This window comes from Octodon degus, unplaced genomic scaffold (assembly GCF_000260255.1).
Source record: "Octodon degus isolate 3935 unplaced genomic scaffold, OctDeg1.0 scaffold00035, whole genome shotgun sequence".
Lineage (NCBI taxonomy): Eukaryota > Metazoa > Chordata > Mammalia > Rodentia > Octodontidae > Octodon > Octodon degus.
The window spans coordinates 5266937-5282539 of record NW_004524611.1 but is presented as its reverse complement, the minus strand read 5'-3'; the positions used below and the strand labels follow the sequence as shown (position 1 = coordinate 5282539).

At 55.5% G+C, this 15603-nt stretch overlaps 1 protein-coding gene across 1 annotated transcript in view; it reads left to right on the top strand.

The window, feature by feature from the left end:
* The window catches only part of Adcy1 (adenylate cyclase 1), an 88460-nt gene extending 76153 nt beyond the window's left edge, over positions 1-12307 (top strand). The window contains exons 15-20 of the mRNA XM_004630537.3: positions 3880-3996; positions 5468-5614; positions 6112-6210; positions 7370-7484; positions 8770-8894; positions 9682-12307. Coding sequence (XP_004630594.2) covers positions 3880-3996; positions 5468-5614; positions 6112-6210; positions 7370-7484; positions 8770-8894; positions 9682-9984 — 906 coding nt within the window. The 3' untranslated portion in view covers positions 9985-12307. The remainder of the gene's footprint in view (positions 1-3879; positions 3997-5467; positions 5615-6111; positions 6211-7369; positions 7485-8769; positions 8895-9681) is intronic.
* Positions 12308-15603: the final 3296 nt, after the last annotated feature.

Sequence of the window (15603 nt, the reverse complement as noted above, 5' to 3'; positions counted from 1 at the left end):
GAGAGAGGCCAGCTCAGCCCACCAGGGGGCAGGGCTGGCTGGCATGTGGTGCTGGGGGATTGAACCGCGGTCCCTGATGCTTTTGCTAAGCTTGTTCTAAATAGGTGCTTTAGACCACTGAGCCATCTCTCCAGCCCTGAGAACCGTTTTATGATCTTTGCCTAATTGCTATCAGTAACATCCAAGTCAACACTGATCTTTAAAACATTATCATTTTTGTATCTTTTTATTATTACATGCATGGAGTATATAATGTTTACATGCCCGTGTGGCATTTGTGACATCACACATCTTAACTCTTTTCTCGTCCTCTTTCTCTTCCTTCTTCCATCTCTTGATCTCTTTCCTTTCTGAGAAAGATCTGTGTCCTGCTTCCTACCATCTTTTGCTTTGCTCTGTTTATGCTCTGGTCCCTTCTGAAAGAGAACTCATGTGGCATGTAAGCTTGATTTATTTCACTCAACCATGTGTCTCAAGACACGTCCATTTTCCTACAGATGACTCAAGGTTTTTTTCTTTATAGCAGAGTAGTACTCCGTTGTGTATAAATACTACATTTTTTTTGTTCATTCATCTGCTGGTGGACATGTAGGTTGCTTCCAAGATTTAACTGTTATGAGTTGTGTTGATTTATTTCTTGTTTCACTATGAGCCCTTGGGGAGGAGGAGACACCACTGAAGTCTATTCTGGGGGATTCCCTGCTGTTCCAGGCCTCCTTGATATCAGGGATATGGGTTTCTCTGGATGCATGCACCCCTGCTGGCCTCCTTGGTCTAGTCCCACTCATCTTAGGCTGCACCCACCCCAGTGACAGGGAGCCCAGCAGAGTTATGAGTCATCTCTGATCTGGGTGACTAGATGCTCCCTGAAAAACAGTCACAAGGGGAGGTGACAGGAGATCATTGGCCCAAGTTAGAAGCCTGATCCTCTACCCCTTGGGCTGAGAGTGCTTGATCTTCGCCCCTCCCTATACCTGAAAAGTTCCTTTCTCTCCCCACATCCCTCCCCACAGTGGTGGTTGTCAGAGCTTTGGAGTCCCAAGGAACGCTGGGGCCCCTGGAAGGATACTAGCTGATTCATGGGCGTCACAGGGCTGCAGAACCAACTGGCAGAGCCCATGAAGCTCCCGGCCGGGGCCGTGGTGCAGGCTGTGCCTCGTTGCAACTGCAGGGCTGACGCTTGGGGCTGGGCTCAAGTTGCCTGTTTTGTTTATTAGGCCAAGGGTACCTTGTCAGCATGACAGAGCCACAGCTAGTGCCAGTGTCCCAGGGAATTGTCAACTGAGGCTGTTCGCTGTTGTTTTGCTTTGTTCTTCTTCTGAAATGACAAGCACATGGGTCCGTGACCTCCCTGGAATGTCACATCAGGGTTGATCAGTGCACCCGGGTTGATAATTTCTAAAATGTAAGCATGAGTGAGAAGGAAAAGCTTTTGCAAGAGTCTGCCACCGAGAGAACAAACGTTCCGAAAGCACGAGTTGTCAACAGGAATGCTCGTGCCACCCACAGTAATGCTGTTCTTAAAAATGTTGGAGTTTCCCTTGCTGGTTGGAAAATCTTATAAACAGAGAATTTCAGGAGACTTTTATCTTGTTTAAAAAATTATATAACAAGACAACTCAAGATCTCCTGCGTAGTTCCTAAGGATAACTGGTGTGGGGTGGTGGGGTGTTTATCAGTCAATCTGCAACAAAAATCTTTGCATCTGTGAATCTATGGATGACTTAAGATCTTAAATAGGGGGCCGGGGAGATGGCTCAGTGGAATAAGCACTTGCCTGGCAAGCGCAAGGGGCTGAGTTCAGTCCCTGGTTCCACCAAAAAAAAAAAAAAAAAGATCTTAAATATCTGAGCTACGGGGTAAGACCCTGTACCGAATACATAAATGGAAAAACAGAACAAACAAAGAACATAAATAATAACTCAGAAAAGACAGCTACATTGACAGTCTCTGTGTCCAAATTAACATAATCAGATCTTTTTCAGTCATAGTTTGATCAGTCCAAAAAAATTTTTTTTAATTGAAGCTTTCCCACTTAGGTTGTTTTCGCTGAGATAGTATTAACAATAACACACTTTGAAGAAGATAAAATTTTTGTGGCACCAATAAATAGAAGAGAACTGTTATGTTTTGAATTCTTTTTTATTTTGGTGTTTGTCTGAGACAGGGTCTTTCGATGTTGTTCAGGCTGGACTTGAACTCACTGTGTAGATCAGGCTGGCCTCATAACGATCTTCCTGCTTTAGCCTTCCAGGTGTGAGAACTGTTATTTTATTTGCCAATTATACATTTTATTTTATTCATTTTAATGAGAACTGTTATATATATATATATATAGATAGATAGATAGATAGATAGATAGATATAGATATAGTTATTTCCTTCCTCTTTCTCCCCTTCTCATTCTGAAGTTGTCCTTTGGTGTGTGTATGTGGGAGCGTGATGTGTTAACGTATAACCAGTGGTCTGTGTCATGTGGAAGGCGGCACGTAGGGAATGTTATTTTGACAGGAAGGCCACGAGGTGAAGACAGCTGGAGGATGGAAGCCAGAGGCTGGTGGTCTCTGAGGTCAACACGGAGCCACAGCTGTCACAGGAGCCTCGTCCTATCAGTGTTCTGTCCACCTCAAGCTGTGGCCCCCGAGCCCCTTTTGGGGCCACCTGTGACCACGACCTGGTGTTTGCAAGCTGAGTGCCAGCCCGCCTGGGTGGCCAGCGCCCGGCTCTGTCGGGCCTGGAGTTGGGACCCCAGGAGTCTTTCTTTCACCTGCTGTGGTCCTCACTGTGCTGTCCTCTTCAGAGGTCCTGTCCATTTGCTGGCCTGGGTTCCCCAGAGTGCATCAGCTGGGAGGACACCCGGCATGACCTGGCCCTGCGCCTTTCGGTCCGAGACTGCCTGACTGTAGCTGGTCCTAAAGCTCTCACCCGGAGCAGACTTCCCCTTTTAGGCCTTAAGAATATTGGGCAGTTTGGGCTCATTTTATACAAAGATAAGGTAGCAGCAGAGAGAGAAGCAGCTGGCATGCATGCCCCTGGCACTCAGGTGGGACGCGGGTCCCTGTGCCCTTGGCCTTTGGTGGTCTCCACTCTAGGCCTTCAGGGAGGACATTGCTGTGCTGTCTCCTACACGCGAGAATCTGGTGCCTATAAATGGGGACCACAGAACCCTGTTTTCCAGCCGTGTTCCTTTTGTGAGTCAGGTTTGTAGAAGGGACACCGAGGATTTCAGTGCCCATAAATGCAGGTGCGGCCCTGTGTCTGAGGGGTGGTGCCCCTCATGGCCTCTGGGCTTGTGAGCCAGGCAGTCCCTGTGTGTCTCCCATCAGTTGCTGGTGCAGAGGCTGGGCCTGGGCTGCTCCTGCCGTTCCCCGCTGGGCCCTCAGGTTCTGGAGCGGGGGGTTCATGGCCAGGGCTCTTGGACCCACCCACCCGGCTCCATGCAGCGTCTGGTCTCTGTGCTGGAGAGATGTGGGCTCTCATGGAGGCTGGTGAGGCTCCAGGTGACATTCTGGGGCCCATGGAGGTGGGCATGAGTCTCAGGAGTGGGTGGGCGTGAGCCTCAGGAAGACCCCCATGGGGTTTGCCCCACCATGGCAGACCCTGGAGATGAGGAAGCCTTTCTTTTTTAATTTGGTGTTTGTCTGAGACAGGGTTTTTCTATGCTGTTCAGGCTGGTCTTGAGCTCAGTGTGGAGATCAGGCCGGTCTGATCGGGCTACCTCTGGGGTAGAGCGGTGCCTTTGGCAGCTGTCTGGGGACCCCTTTCCTGGGAGGTGGCTCTGGCCCTCAGCATGCTGGGGAGCAGGATGCCCTGGAGAGGGCCAGCAGCAGCCAGGGTGGGGTGATGCTGCAGGGGGACTCAGCACCCTCCCGCCCCCAGGCAGAAGAGGAGCGGGACGACATGGAGAGGGTGAAGCTGGACAACAAGAGGATCCTCTTCAACCTCCTGCCGGCCCACGTTGCACAGCACTTCCTCATGTCCAACCCCCGGAACATGGTGAGCACTCGGCCAGCCGTGACTGCCCTTCCTGGGTCTGCCTGGTGCGGGGGCAGGGGTCCAGGGTCCAGCTCAGAGCACCATCTCACTGTTCCACCTATAGCCGGAGGCCCCTGTGGCCTGCATGTGACTTCATTTAGCAGGCTTAGCTCTTGTGCCCAGCACAGGGCACATCTGAGAGCTCCTGCCTGCCCAACCCAGGCTGAGGGGTTTGCCTTGCTCTTCTCTGTGATCATGAAAGAGAATGCAGCTTTCGTGTGTGTGTGTGTGTGTGTGTGTGTGTGTGTGTGTGAGAGAGAGAGAGAGAGACAGACAGACAGACAGACAGACAGACAGACAGAGAGACAGTGAGAGAGAGAGAGAGAGAGAGAAGAGGGGGAGAGAGGGGAAGAGGAGAAAGAGGAGAGAGAGAGAGGAGACAGAGGAGAGAGAGGGAGAGGAAGGGACAGAGGAGAGAGAGGGAAAGGAGAGAGAGGAGAGAGAGAGGGGGGAGAGAGAGGAGAGAGATAGGAGAGAGGGGAGAGAAAGACATTCAATAAGACACACAAGTGGGGAGACAGTGTTCTCAGGCCAGAACAGCGTACATGGAATCTCCCTGGTAGCCGGCGATGAGCCAGCGCATCCCTTCAGAAACAGAGCTCTCGGGCCGTGGGCTGGCGCAGGCTTCCCGCATCTGCTCGTGGGGGAGCGTCCTTTCCCTTCCTGGTACCTGGAATGCGTGGGGTGGTCAGCGCTCCTAACACCACGGGGTGCAATACTGAGTTGGAGCCAGCTGCACAGGACAAGGCCGATGTTTGTGATGACCAAGGTCCAAAGCAGAAGATATGGATGCTGTGTAGGCTAGCACACAAATACACAGTGAATCTTTACATTTTCAAAAGAAAGATATTACGGTGAAGGACACGTTGCCCGAAATCCTCAAAATCCTACCCATTGCTTCCAACACACTTACCCCGTCATTCCTGACTTGTGTTCAGCCTGGCAGCATGATGTTTGAAACAGTTCAAAACATTCATCTTTCATGGTCATTTGGGCTTTGGGGAAGAGCCAGAAGGCACGTGGCGCCTGATCTGGTGAATAAGGTGGATGAGGACGTGGCAGCGCTGCGTCTTTGGAGCCCGCCTTTCTGCTGGCTGGCGCTCGGCTGCAGCACTCACCACGTTTCCAGTCACTCCTTGTAAAGACGCGCAGGAGAGAGCGGGGAGGAGTGTGCTCAAGGCAAGGAGAAGCGTTCTGAGGGGCTTCGTGGCAGCCTGTCTTTTATTGAAACTTTTATGAACTTATTTAAACACACCAGATTCTTCTCGTCGTCCTCCTGTCCGCTGGCGCTCATGCTCACAGTACCCGCAGAGCAGGTGGCTTCCCCGAGATCCCTCTCTCCACGTCTCTGCTCCAGGAGGACAGAGCTGTGTGTCCCAGAAACCCCGGGCCACCCTGTGTGTGGAGCCCACTGACCCCAGTGTCCTTGCAGGATCTGTACTACCAGTCCTACTCCCAAGTAGGGGTCATGTTCGCATCCATCCCCAACTTCAATGACTTCTACATTGAGCTCGACGGCAACAACATGGGGGTTGAGTGTCTGCGGCTGCTCAACGAGATTATCGCTGACTTTGATGAGGTGAGGCCTTCTGCGCTGTCTGCTGGGCCGGCGAGGCTGTTCCTTCACACGGCTAGATCCTGCAGGTGTCCTCCGCTCTGTCCCTTTCTAAGTAGATGGACAGGGGACAAGCAGGGCCTGAGATGTGTGTACATCCTGTCTCCTTTGGGGTCCAGTCAGAGAGTATTGGTGCTAAGCTGGGGACCAGGTCCCACTCTGGAGCTTGACATCTGTGGTGGCTGGGACAGCCTGGCTTCTCCATAGCGACAGGTGGCGCTTCCTCAGCTGGGCACTGCCTGTCCCTCTGTCCCTGTTGCTGGAGACCCCATCCTCCCAGGTGGCCACAGGTGCAGCTGCAGGGGCAGACCTGCTCCAGACTTTTTTGCAATGCACCCCAGATCTTGTTTGGTACCAGAACAAAGCGGCCAGGGCACTGTCCAGGGTGTGTCGGTTGGTCTCTCTGTGGCTGCTCCTGGTGGCCGAGGACCGCAGTGACCATTTTGTGTTTTTTTCTGAAGCTCATGGACAAAGACTTTTACAAGGACCTGGAGAAGATCAAGACCATTGGCAGCACCTACATGGCTGCAGTGGGGCTGGCACCCACCTCGGGGACCAGGGTGAGCAGCATCCGGGGCGCATGCTGGGCCTAGCTCCAGCCCTGCCGGGGGCCCTGGGGTCCTGGGTAGGTCCTGGGCTGGAGGGCTTTCCCCAGGCTGATGGGTGGGGCTGGTCCTCCACATGCAGTCTCCTCGGGAGAATCACGTGTCCCAGAGCCCCCCTCCCCGGTGTCTTCCCTTCCTGCCCTCAGCCCCTGCCATTGCCTACACTCCTTCCCCAGAGCAGAATTGTGAAAATGAAAGCGATCTGAATAGGTGGAGAGCTTCTAGTGAAACGGATCCAATCACAAATAATCTTCCAAACCAGGAAGCAGCAGGCCCAGGGCATCCTCTGGGGGATTCTCCCAAACCTTTAAGGAGAAACCGCTATGGGTCCCCTACAGTCTCCCGGAAGGTAGAAGCGGAAGACATATTTCCTAACACATTTCTGTGCAGTCACCCTTATGCCTAAAACCAGGCAAAGCTGTCCTAAAAAAAGAAAGCCGCAGACCAGTCTTTTTCCAGAGCAGGCCCGCGTAGGTCCTCAACAACCATTAGCAAACTAAATTCAGTAACAAAGAAGAATTGCAAACCAGCACCCAGTGGCATGTTCCCAGATACGCAAAGTAGGCTCTGCCCTCCAGAATGAATAGGTGGGATTGATCACATCAACAGAGTAAAGAGGAAAAACCACAGGACCGTGCCGGCTGGTGCAGCGAAACCATTTAACTATATCCTACACTCACAACAAAAGGTGGGGCTCATAAAATTTCCTTCAAAAAATACAAATTGGAAACTCCATCATGGCCAGTTTCACCAAATACAGGATCTTGTCCCCTGAACACAGGTCTCAGGCTCTAGGGACCAAGCTGCTCCTGACAGATGTGCCCTGCCTCGTTTGCTGTCCTACAACGGGAAGTGACAGGGTTGTCAGAGGACCAGTCTGAATATTGGTGTCACACTCCCAGGGGCTGCCGCACCCACGCCTGGGCACTGCTGGGGCTCCCAGCCTCAGCCTTCTTCCTGTAGAATGGGACAATAAATGGGCGCCCAGCCTGGTGCCAGTAGGTCTTGGGGCTGGCGTGAGAATCCAGTCCCAGTCCCACAGCCAGTGCAGCTGGGCCCTGACCCCTCCTGCCCAGGCACCCCCGAAGGTAACAGCCCCATCTGCTCACCCCAGGCTAAGAAGTCCATCTCTTCCCACCTCTGCACGCTGGCCGACTTCGCCATTGAGATGTTTGACGTCCTGGATGAGATCAACTATCAGTCCTACAACGACTTTGTCCTCCGAGTTGGTAGGTGGCTCTGGGGTCCCGTCACTGATGAAAAGCGCCTCCTACCCTGTGTGTGAGCTGGGACAGCATTGTCTCCAGAAGCAGCTTGTGCAAGAAGAGACAATTCAGAAAGGGCTTTCGGACCAAAGACGAGGTCCAACTCAGGAGATACATCGCCTTTCTCTGAGAGGAGGATAGTTTTTCAGGGAAGCTCCTGCTAGGCTGGAGTCAGGTGGAAATGGATAGTAAGGGTCCCAGCCACACCTCCACACACCCCTTCCTTCTTGAACAAGATTCCGCAGAGCCAGATTCTATGCTTGTCTTGTGACTCACACACCGCCCAGCCTGCATGATAGACCTTGTCCTGCCCAGCACGCAGGCCCCGACCTGAGGTGTCCTGATAGAACTCGTGGGCTGGGGGTGTTCACCACAGAAGCCAAGCAGCCAGCGAGCCCTGCTGCAGTGCCTCCATGGCTGGACTTGCTGGGGGGTGGACAAGGGGCCTCCGGGGCCTTGGTGGATGCCAGCTGCCTTCCTGTACTTCTTCCTGGGCTGCCCCCCCAGGCCCTGGATTCTAGGGGAAGGTATTCAGCCAAGTGCAGAAAAGTCAGTCTGCACACACGCAGAGGGGCCATGGTGTGGGGGTCTGCTCAGCCTGGATAGCGCTGGTCACGGAGGGCTGCCGTGGGCTGTGCTGGGTTCTACCCACTGTCCCATGGAGGCCAGGCTAGGTGGCAGAGGGCCTGTGTGCCCCATTCATTGAGGAGGAGACCCAGGCGCAGAAGGTGAGAACTTCGACAAAATCTCCCGAGAGGAGATCCTGACTGGCACTCCTGGGCCTGGTAACCGAGTGGGAGTGGTGGGGGGAGGGCGCTTTGCTCTCTCCCCCCAGAGCACCCGAACAACAAGCTCTTTTTTGGGACCCACAACTCACAGCACAAGCAGGGCTGTACCCTAAGAAAAGCTTTGCTAGAAATATATCTGGGAAAGAAAGTGCACTTAGGGACACATTGTGGTCACAGAGGCTGCAGTATCTGGTGGCCGCGGAGGAGCAGGACTTGGGCTGATGCTCCAGGGCCTGGGATGCTCCCCAGGTTTAGGAATCACTCTGCCAGCCTGCATGTGGCAGTGTGCTGGGGGCCATGTGGGACAGGCGGTCACCACCCCTCTGTGAGGCTCCAGGTGATGCAGGTGGTCTAGAGAACAAGACCCGAGGGGTGCAGCCTTCTCTCACTGGGCAGCGTCACTGCCCCACACAGCTCCCACACTGCAGGTGACAGCAGACCCTGCCATGACTGTTTTCCAGGCATCAACGTTGGCCCAGTGGTGGCTGGAGTGATCGGTGCGCGCAGGCCCCAGTACGACATCTGGGGAAACACAGTCAACGTGGCCAGTCGGATGGACAGCACCGGAGTTCAGGGCAGAATCCAGGTCAGGACCCCAAGACACAGTGCCCATTTTGCAGGTGTGGAAACCGAGGCCTTGGGGCCAGTGGTGATTGCCAGGTCTGTAGCCAGCAGGCAGCACTGAGCAGGCTCTGTGTCCCCTGGCAGCCCTGGAGGGCACCCCCTGGGCCCTGCTCTTCATGTGCACTGCAGCCTTGGAGGTAACAGGGTTGGGCCTCAAGCCCGATGGCCTGGCTGCTCCATCCTCTTCCTCATCCTGGGGCCTCCAGGCCCTGCAGGGCTTGGGTTGCCTGTGTGTGAAGGGTGGATGCTGCTCATGGCTACTGCATCTGAGAAGCTCTAGGCCGCTGGGGTGGGGCAAGACCCAGGGGCAGTGACCCCATGAGTAGTGGCCTCGGGGTTCTTTAGGGTGGGGCTGACTCAGCTCTTAGGATTTCCCTCAGAGCAGCATGAAGTCTGCCCAGAGCTGCCCTTGGAGAAATCTCCCCAGAGCTGCCCTGGCAGCCAGGGCATGCCTCCCAGCGGTGTGGTTAGAAACTCAGGCTTTGCTGTGCCCAGGCCCAGCCCAGTCCTCTGCTCCCTGCCTGTGGTGAGGGTGTAGAGCAGCTTTGGTGGCCCACCCATGCCCTGGTGCTGGGTCTCTGCTCCCTGTCTGGGTGTCCCAGCTTGGTGGCCCTGGCTGGGTTCCATTTGCCCAGGGAATGGGTGGTGGGATTTTCTGGGCTGCTCAGGTCCTTCTATATCCCCCATCCTGCCCCTGCGGACCCCCACTGTTTGTATTAAGGATGACACTGGCTGCTGTCTGTCTCTAGGTGACGGAGGAGGTCCATAGGCTACTGCGGAAGTGTCCCTACCATTTTGTTTGCCGAGGCAAAGTCAGCGTCAAGGGCAAAGGGGAGATGCTGACCTACTTTCTGGAAGGCAGGACTGATGGGAACGGCACCCACTCGCGGTCCATGCACCTGCAGCGGAGGATGTATTCTTATGGGGGAGCTGGAGGCCAGGCCAGACGGCCACCCCTGTGTCCTGCCGCTGGCCCCCCAGTGAGGGCTGGGCTCCCCCCAGCACCCCCTGGCCCATACCTGCCATGCACAGCACCAGGGAAGGAGGCTTAGTGGACCCACGTGGGCTGCTGGAGGCGCATGCAGGGTGACACGGGCCACCATGGCCCTGGCCAGGACCAGCCAATGAGCAGGGCAGGGAGCCAGTGGCCGGGCTGCAGAAGGAGCATTGTCCACATGTGGCCTGATGCCACCAGGAGCTGTGCCTGTGCCACCCTGCCCTGCCTGGATCAGGCTGTGTCGGCATTGGGACCTTCAGGATGCCTGCCGTGGAGGTCTGCCTGGCAGAGGGACGGAGGAGCCACGCCGCAAGGGAGCTCCAAGTCGGCGCCAGGCGAGAGGTCCGGGCCACACAGGCCTGTGGGTGGCGGACAGGCTTCTCGCTACCAGGAAGCGGGGCCGCTGGCTTCCCTGAGAGCAGGTCCATGCTGTGAGCCAGAGGCGGGTCTTCTGGGTCCTTGGGGCCATAGCCTCTCCATTGTTGGTCACCACCAGCTGCTCATCCTGTCTGTGTGTCCCCTGCCACTGCACCTGGATCCTGTGACAGGCAGGAGGCACCTGTATGTCACTGTGGTTCCATGGAGAACTGGCACCTGTCCTGCCTTCCTCTGAGGTATGTGGGGTCCTGGGTGTTGAATGAACACCCAGGTTCCATTGTGCAGAGAGCCTGTGACAATTACACCCACAGGTCAGGTTCCTGGAGGAAAGACATTGTTTCCCTGGCATGGCCAGTCCTCTTGGGGACGTTGTCATCTTCAAACTGTGAGGTCCTGCATCCAGGTGGCCCTGGTTCAATGTCCAGAGAGGCTGCAGGTAGCCCCATTGATGCCTGGAACCCCCAACTATGCTCCATGGCAACCACAGTTGAAGTGGAGATGGTGGAAGTGGGTGATCAGAGGACTGGTAGAGTGGCAGGAGGGGCCTGGCTGAAGTTGCCCAGATGTCTGGCTCTTGGAGACCTTTGTCCTTGCTCCTGGAGAAGGGCTAGGGGTGGTCCAGGCAGGTGCATTGGCAAGGGGACATCCTAAAGAAAGGTGGCCGGCATAGACTGTGGGGGGCAGGTGGGCTGAGCCCTGCTTGCTCCTGCTGGTGGGGCCCTGCCTCTTGCCTCAGGACGGGTCCCTATCTAGGTGGGCAGCAGTTCCACCCCGTCCTGGTTTGTGTGGCCAGCAGAGGCAGCAGGGGCCTTGTCACAGCTGGGGGGGCCACCAGGGTGATGCTTGGGACAGACTGGCCACCTGACCCCATGGGACTTGGGACATAGGTACAGAGGGCCTGTGGTCCTGGTGGCTCTATGTGTGGGAGATGCTCTCAGGCTCTTCTCTGGCTGTGGGGTGTCCATCAGAGGTTGGGGGGCTTCAGGCTGCTGCAAGGTCCTGAGCTCCGCCAGCCATGTCTGGTCATCAGCTGTGACTGAGTGAGCCATGGCCTGAGAACCTGCCTGGGGCATCGCCCCTGCTCCCCTGCCTCGTCTCTGCTCCCATCTATCTTGGCTGTGGGATGCCCGGCTGATCCTGTGGTCCCCTTTCCACTGGGATTTTCTCATCTGTCTGTCCTTCCTGACCAGATGTGCAGTGGTTGGCTGGCACCAGGCACGGGGGTGGTGGGGTGGGGGGGGAGGGGAAGTGCAGGGTGATGGTGAGCAGGCTGGTGGGAAGGGCCGCATGCCGGTGCATCCTGGTCCCTTTGTTCTGTTCCGATGTGGCTGCTGGGCTGCCTGGGTAGGGGGCAGAGGCATGGCCCCAGCCTGTGTGTCCCATTGCATAGTCAAGGGGCCTTGTGCATGGGATGAAGGTAGGAGCCTGAGGGCAGGAGGGGACCCTGGACTGTCCATCTGGACTTGTCACGGCCGTGTGGCCCCTCAGAAGTGGAGCAGCAGACAGGAGAGACTCAAAGCATGGCCGGGGCTGAAACCTGATGAAAATAGGTGACACAGGACAACTAACAATGGCTCCCAGCCCCTGCTGATGGCGAGAAGCAGGAGCATTGTTCCCACGAACATGGAGAGTAGGATTCAGCTACGACCTGAATGGACAGCAGCGGAGTGGGTGTAGAAGCCCCACCAGTGGCACCCGGATCCGCCTCTGACGCTCAGAGCGAAGTGAGCTGCTGTGGGGGACGGGGCCTGGGGGGCCTGCAGGATGGCACTGCACGCTTGCGTGTCCCCCACCCCGGCACCAGACTGTTTCATGGGGCTGCCTGGAGGCTTGGCCGAGGGCAGACATCCCTGTCTCCATCAGCAGCAGCTCCAAACCCCGCCTCTTCCTCCGAGGTCAGGAGCTGTGTTCAGCCATATGTTCCCTGGGGTTTGTTGAAAACCACTTTCTTCCTTTTTATTTGTGATAAGCCTGTATTATATTGCCTTATTTATTTTTAATCTTGTACAGTATTCATGTACAAATGTTAGAGCCATTCGGGTAGGAGTCTCGAAATTATTTATTTTAAGATGCTCTGTACATAGTGCACCACTTCCAGGTGCTGCCTGTCACTTGTACCAAAAATGAGGAAAAGCCCGGCTCCGCCCTGTTAGCCCTGCGTGCTCGGCAATGCCGTGGCCCTCGGGAAATGGCCCTGTGTGTCCCCTCTTCGCATGCCTCCCGTGCCTGCCACTGTAGAGTAGAACACAGCCCCAGAATGCTTCCAGATGCTTCCATGGGCCGTGCCGCCCAGGCCGGTCCACTCCTGGGGTGCCCGTGTCCTGCAGGTGGACGCCCCATACACCCAGCCACCCAGTTGTCAGCCCGTGTTTCTCAGACTCTAAGCCACGGGGCGTCCCGACCCTTCTGTCATCGATGCAATAACTGTAACTCTATGCTGTAGAGCCCAGTCTGGCCCTCTGGCAGATTGGCCTTTCAGAGACAAGCCATGCCCAGGAGTTTGCCCAGCAGGGCTGCGCTTCCCAGAGCCCCTCTGCCCCACTGGCCTCTCTGTTCCTAGGATCCACCTCGGCGTTCTGGCTGGGTGAGCAGATGCTGCCTGGGTCTGTACACTCCTTCTGAGAGCGAGGAGGCAGCGTGGCCCCTCCCCTGAGAAGCCTCTTCTCACCCTGAATCTTAGTGCAGCTGTCCCGCCATCAAGGGCATCTGGCCTTGGAAAGTACCATTCCCATTCCTGGGGCTGTCTGTGTCTCAGTGCCACCCATGCAGGACACCCATCTGTGGTGGTCGGGAAGGGCCGGGGCGCCCAGGTTGGTATGGAGGATTGGGACCCTAGGCTTGGTGGACACAGCCAAGCTCCAGCTATCTGGCTTTTATTTGCATTTCATAGGAAGACTGTGCCGTAGTCCTAAGCGCAACCCGGAAAGACTGCCTTCTGCTTGCTGGGATGGTCAGCAAGAAGCGGTTTGGATCACAGTGGCAAGGGTGTGGGGGTGCCTGGGCAGGGCTGGCTCCAGATCTCCTGGGAACTTTGTTCCCAGCCCACACAGGGAGTGGGTCCAGCGGGGAGGCTCAGTGTGCAAGGCAAGCGTGGGTCTGTAACTGGCAGGGAGCGACAGTGCACCTCCCACGCACGTGTGCCCCACTGCCCGGGTCCTCTGGGGGGGTCCAGAAGTGCGGCCTGTGCTTCGCACTCTGAACTCTCAAGTAGCCCTGGAAGTGGATGTGATTGTGGCTTTGCAATGGCTTTAATTCACACATGCACTCACACACACAAACACACATGCACACACACGCATGCGCACACGCACACACATGCACAATACACACGCACATGGCCTTAGAGGCAGTTGGGTTTTGAAATACCTGGTTTGGTGAAATTAACAAAGAGCGCAGTGCAGCTTTTTGTCTGGCCTGGAAGCACCCTCCCTCACTGCAGTTGCTCTGGGAGCGCACACCATGGTCCTTGTTGTCCCTCAGGTTTGAGAGTGAGTGTGTGATGGCTTCCTTGGATGGTGTCCTGGGGTCGTGTCTGCCTTTGTGCTCTCTGGGCTAGGATTAGACGAATTGCTCGGGGTGCACTTAGGTCAGACTCACGGGGATATGGTTGCGCAGAGCCCAGCAGGCAGGATCAGGGCCTGCTCAGGGCTAGTCTGGGGAGGGGACGTGGATTTCCGTGGCTTGGACCTTCACAGTGAACGTAGGGGATGGCAGAAAGAGAGGTCTCCCTCAAGGAACTCAGATCCCCAAACTCTTGGCTCACAAACCTCTCCATGCCCTTTGGCACCTGAGAGGAAATACCACAACCAAGCGTGAGAGCTGGCAGAGCTGGCACGGTGGAAGTAGAGTCGTTTGGCATCTAGTGGCCCAACCTCTCACTGCTGATAACTCAACCAGAGCCACGTGGGCTGAGACTTAGGTCCGATGGACCCAGCTGATGACAGCTGCCTGGGGTGCTGGCCTGGAAACTGCAGATGCTGGCACTGTGTGCCCAGTGTGTGGCAGGTGATAGTGCCCAGCATGGTCCCTCTTACAGGGTCACGTACCCTGAGCACAACCCTAGACCATGTGGAGCACAGGCTGGGGGCCAGTGTTGGGCCCCATGGTGGCCTCCCTTCGAGGTACCCCCAGGGACATGATGGCACGTGTCCTCCTGTGGCCACAGCCTATGAAGACAGGTCCAGGAATAGAATGTGAGGTTGGTCCTCTCTCTGGTCCATGCCATTATCGCTGATTTCAGATGAGACATTTGGGGGCCAAGGTCCCCAAGCAACATGCTGTCAGAGGTTTGCAATTTTAAGATTCCTTGAAAGTTTAATGCTTTTGGTTCTGCATTCAACCTGTCCACTATATTTTAAAATATTACTCTACTAGAGGCTGGGCTTAGTTCAAATTGTGTGTCTGCATATGTGTGTGTGTGTGTGTGTGTGCATGCATGCACACACATGTGCATATTTCACAAAATGAGCAAAATAAAGTAAAATGACCTGTTCCAGGGGCTAATGTGGCTTCATAAAGGAACAAAATTAGGACAAAGCCAGATGCCTGGCTCATGAGCCAAACCATCCCGTGTTCCAACCCCAGACTTTCCCTGGAGGAGGAGGAGGTAGCGATAGGAATAGAAGATACACAGACCTTCAGTGGCACATGACCCCAGGAGATGTCCGCAAGGCACCTGAGGCCAATGGGAGACACAGCAGTCACTGAGACTCTTAGATGTTTTTTGAAAGTATCTGCACCATCAGCACCGAGGCAAGGGCCCTGCGGTGCTAAATTGGATCACTAGTTTTGCCTGCTTGGTGTCGGGTTCTCTTGGAACATGTGGGACTTGTGGAGAGATCTGTGTGAGGGTACAGTATCTGCAGGTGGCAGCGAGTGGGGCAGAGCCCCAGTCCCCACATTCCCTTCCTTCTTTCCAGAGCCACTTGAGGTCTGGGATGTCACCTGCAGTGTCCCTATCCAGTGACCTTCCTGCGTAGTGGCTCCCTGCCAGCTGTAAAGTACACCTTAAAGATCAGACAGAGAGAACCACGGTGGCTGCCGTGTGGCTGTCGCCACGTGCTCGTCCTCCAGGGCTGGTCCCTTCTGGTCCAATGCTGTCATCCTCCATGAAGTTGCCGCGTTCCCTCCAAGAGGATCTGCTGTGTCCCACATGCAGCATTGCTGTCACACTTAGTGGAAACCAGACTCCCTGGGCCTTTGATTGGAACTGTGACTTCAAAAATTGCTCATGACTGTTAGCCAGTCGGGGTTTCCAGTCGCTGGGCCCCTGTGAGGTCCATGCACCCCTGCTACC